At 38.1% G+C, this 4,785-nt stretch overlaps 1 protein-coding gene across 1 annotated transcript; it reads left to right on the forward strand.

Annotated features, from left to right (window-relative positions):
- The first annotated feature begins 3,361 nt into the window (after positions 1-3,361).
- LOC110945087 lies at positions 3,362-3,991 on the forward strand. Its single transcript, XM_022186722.1, has one exon. The coding sequence runs from the start codon at positions 3,362-3,364 to the stop codon at positions 3,989-3,991; it is 630 nt and encodes a 209-aa protein (XP_022042414.1).
- Positions 3,992-4,785: the final 794 nt, after the last annotated feature.

Genomic DNA, 4,785 nt, shown 5'->3' on the forward strand with positions numbered 1-4,785 from the left:
TTTCATCCAAATATGAGACGACATATCCCTAATCTCCCAATAAGGAGAAAGGGTATATTTTTAAACGGTGTACTATATTGAGCCGTATCATATACGTTGTACTTTATTGAGGCGTATCCCGAATCTCCCAATAAAGAGAAAGGGTATATTTTTAAACAGTGTATTATATTGAGTCGTATCATATACGCTGTACTTTATTGAGGCGTATCCCCGAATCTCCCAATAAGGAGAAAGGGTATATTTTTAAACGGTGTACTATATTGAGCCTTATCATATACGCTGTACTTTATTGAGGCGTATCCCCGAATATCCCAATGTGGAGAAAGGGCATATATTTGAACGGTGTACTATATTGAGCCATATAAAAAATGCTGACTGAATTGAGGCGTATACCAAATCTCCAACTAAGGAGAAGTGCATATAATTAAAACGTCAAATAAGACGAGTCATGGGATCTCTAACTGAGGAGAAGGACTAAAGGTGCCAACTCTATTGGGTGAAGACAAATTAGTCGAAGAACCGCTAGCAATCAAGCAAATAAATTTCTTTTAAATATTACTCGGTCTAATAGTAAATAAGACCATGATAAAAGATTCTGTCTTAAATTTCCCACCAATAGTAGTGGTTGAAAAGGTGATAGAAGTGGAAAGTTGATTCCCTCACACCCATATAATCTTAAAAATCTATTCGTCCAACTATAGGACGACACTTATCTAAGATCTCCAACTAATTCCCGAATGTGTGGAAAGGAGATAGAAATTCCATCCATCTATGCGTTGCTAATCATCCCCAAATCTCCCAATGTGGAGAAGGATATATATTTAAACGGTGATTGTATTGAGCCGTATCATATACGTTATACTATATTGAGGCGTATCCCCAAATATCCCAATGTGGAGAAAAGGCATGCATTTAAACGGTGACTATATTGAGCCGTATCATATACGCTGTACTATATTGAGGCACATCCCCAAATTTCCCAATGTGGAGAAGGGTATATACTTAAACGGTGACTGAATCAAGCCGTATCATATACGCTGACTGAATTGAGGCGTATTCCCAAATCTCCCAATGTGGAGAGGGACTCATATTTAAACGTCAACTTCGACGTATTCCCAAATCTCCCACTGTGGAGAGGGACTTATATTTTTAAAATGTCAACTGAGATGCATCTCCAACTAAGGAGAAGGATTTATATTCAATACGTTGACTGAAACATATCATTAAAACTCCAACTAATTCCCAACTGTGTGGAAAGGAGAAAATCTTCGTCAACTTTGTGACGATACTTGTTCCAAATCTCTAACAATTCCCAACTATGTGGAAGGAGAGGAATAATAATACAGCATCGTTAGTCAAAATAAGGATAGTTGTAACCTTATGGTTCCCTGTCCAAGGTGGTGAGCTATGCTCAAACCTCATAGTCTATATGATCAATGCGATCATGACTAATATCATCAATATGATGATCATACTTAACATCCTTGGAGATGTTTTGCCTACGGGCTATATTATAATGTCCATTTGTAACAAAGACAATTGTAATCTTTTGTGATTCCCTGTCCAAGGTGGTGAGCTATGCTCAAGCCTCACAATCTATATGATAAACGCGATCATGATTAATAACATCTATATGATGCTCATACATCCTTAGTGGTGATTTGCGTACGGGCTATATTATAATGTCCATTTGTGACAAAGACAATTGTAATCTTTTACGATTCCCTGTCCAAGGTGGTGAGCTATGCTCAAGCCTCATAATCTATATGATCAACGCGATCATGATTAATATCATCTATATGATGCTCATATTTAAAATCCTTAGTGGTGATTTGCCTACGGGCTGTATTATATTATATTGTCAATATGACAATGACAGTTGTGACCTTTTGGTTCTTTGTCTAAGGTGGTGGGTTATACCCAAGCCTCATAGTCTATATGATCAGTGCGATCATGAGTAATATCCTCAACATGACAATCATATTTAACATCCTTAGTGATGTTTCACCTATGGACTATATTATATCGTCCATTTGAGACAATGACAGTTGTGACCATTATGGTTCCCTGTCCAAGGTGGAGGGCTATGCCCAAGCCTCACAGTCTATATGATCAAGTGCGATCATGACTGATATCATCAGTGCGATGACCATTAATTTAACATCCTTTTGTGATGTCAATTGAGTCGCCTACAGGCCATATTATATCGTCAATTGTGACGACGGTAGTGGTCTACGACCCCTTATCCAAAGGTAATGAACTATGTTCAAACCTTAAAGCCCTTTGATCAAATGAGACCGCGGCTTATATATTTTAATTGTATTTTGTGACAAGGCTTTGTGCCATATTTTAACGTCCTTTGTGACCAGGCTTCTTGTGCCATATATTTTAATGTCCTTTGTGACAAGGCTTTAGTGCTGTATCATTTAGTGTCCTTCGTGACGAGGCCTTTGTGCCATATCTTCACAATCTTTGTGACAGGCCCTTGTGCCATATCTTTCATGTCCTTCGTGACAGGCCTATGTGGCACATTTTAATGTCCATCGTGACAAGCCTATGTGCTACATCTATAGGTCTTTTGTGATAAGCCTATGTGCTACATCCATATGTCTTTTGTGACAAGCCTATGTGCTACATCCTAAATATCCTTCGTGACAGGCCAAGATTCCATAATTAAAGGTCTTTTATGACAAGCCAATGAGCTATATAACTAAGCCCATTACCAACTACGGTAAGTAAGGCTAGTGAATATGATATATATAAGATCTGCAAGATCTAATGCAAATAAATTGATTTGATATTTAGTTCTCGAAATATTACAGATGGCTATATTATTTCAGTTAAACTTATGGCAAGCCTGAGTATTGGCAAAGCAAGTAAGAAAAACGGTGGTGACGATTTAGAGCATCAAAACCGTAATGACGAAGAGAATCGTCTTCGATCCATAGTTGCCGATGAAGTCGGTAAAGCCCTGGCTGGATTTATGGCCACGTTTAAAGGGCCAGAGCCATCAGTACAGAAAGATAACTCTGTTACTAAACCCCGTTCTAATACTCATAAGACTGAAAGGTCTCATTTCTCCTCAACTAAAAGTGAGCAGAGTATCAAGAGTATCAAGAAAGCTAAGTCTCATGACTCTAAGAAGGGGTGTACTTATAAATACTTTGCTTCTTGTAAACCCCGTGACTTTACAGGTGAGATTGGAGCTATTGATGCTCTAAAGGGGCTGGATGAAATGGAAACCATCATTGATATAAGCGGTTGTGCCGCCAAGGACACTATTAAATGCGTGTCCCAATCCTTCAAGGAGGATGCTCTGACTTGGTGGAAGGCACTAATCTAATCCACTGGCAAGATTGCAATGTACAACCTGAGTTGGTCTAAGTTCGTGGAATTGATCCGCAAGACTTATTGCCCACCTCACGAGGTGGAGAAAGTTGAATCTGACTTTCTAAGATTGACCATGAAAGGCCTAGAGTGTCGAGCTTATGTATCTGAATACAACTCTTTATCAAGACTCGTTCCGTATTTAATTACCCCCGAGTCCAAGCGCATTGCATGGTTTCTTGGAGGGCTCGCTCTAGAAATCAAGGGGATGGTTAAATCCTCCAAACCTGCGACTTATAGATCCGTTGTGGATCTGGCTCTTTCTCTCACTGAAGATGAAATAAGAGCAAGGGTGACTAAAGCCGAGGAGGATCACAAGCGAAAGTGTGATGATACCTTGCGTAAAGATTACAAAAAGGGTAAGACCGGTTCGAATTATAACCAGTCCAAGCCAAATGAGGCAAAACCCAAATGCAAAACATGCGGGAAGCAACACTTCAGAAAATGTCTCCATGAGCAGAACAAGGGTTGTGGCATCTGTAAGGAGATGGACCACAAGTCTCATGAATGTAAAAATTTGAAAGACGCCACCTGCTATGGATGTGGCGAGAAAGGGCATATAAAGACCCGCTGCCCAAAGAGGGCGACTGACAGGAAAAATTAGGCTACTAATGGCAAGAAAGGCAATGCTTGAGCCTTCCAATCTGCTACAGCAGAAGCAGATCAAAACGTATCATTACGAATATGTTTCCCGTAAATGATTTATTTACTATAAACTTGTTTTAAACTCTAGAGCTACTGATTTGACTTTCAATTTTGAACCGAATTAGACTAGTATGCTACTGATTTAAGGTTCCGTCATGATCGTAATATGATGTAGCATAACCCTTTGAGGTTATATTACACAACCGTAATAGTAATCTGAGTTTTATGCAAGTTTCCGTTAATATGCCATACTTTGACTATTTTGCCCTTTTTAGTATAAATAAGGTTTTAGACACCAATGAACTTGCAAATGATTTAGGTACTGATATGTTAACTTTTTTATCATATTTTGGTGTTACTAATCTGATCATAAACTAAGTTTGCGTATAATGTTGTAAATTATGCTTTAAAGTGACCAAAATGCCCTTTAAGCGCATAGACCGGTTTTAAGCATAATTCCTTATACCAAACTCATTATCTACTGATGTAATATCATAATTAGGATATTTTGGGATATCAAATAAGATTATAAACTGATTTTATGCATAAGCGCTTGTATTACGTTCATAAATGACGATAATGCCCTTATAACACATAAAATGGTTTTAAAGCATGATTTTCATACAAAACCTTTTACCTACTGATGTGTTATACTAAATAGCATATCTTGACCATATAAACCTGGTCATAACATCAGTTTTCATAAAACATCGCATATATCGTCATTTAATGACTTTACCAATCACGACTTGT

This window comes from Helianthus annuus, chromosome 6, assembly GCF_002127325.2.
Source record: "Helianthus annuus cultivar XRQ/B chromosome 6, HanXRQr2.0-SUNRISE, whole genome shotgun sequence".
Taxonomy (NCBI): Eukaryota; Viridiplantae; Streptophyta; class Magnoliopsida; order Asterales; family Asteraceae; genus Helianthus; species Helianthus annuus.

Coding starts and splice junctions, on each gene's coding strand:
- LOC110945087 (XM_022186722.1), top strand. CDS start 3,362: ATGTACAACCTGAGTTGGTCTAAGTTCGTGGAATTGATCCGCAAGACT.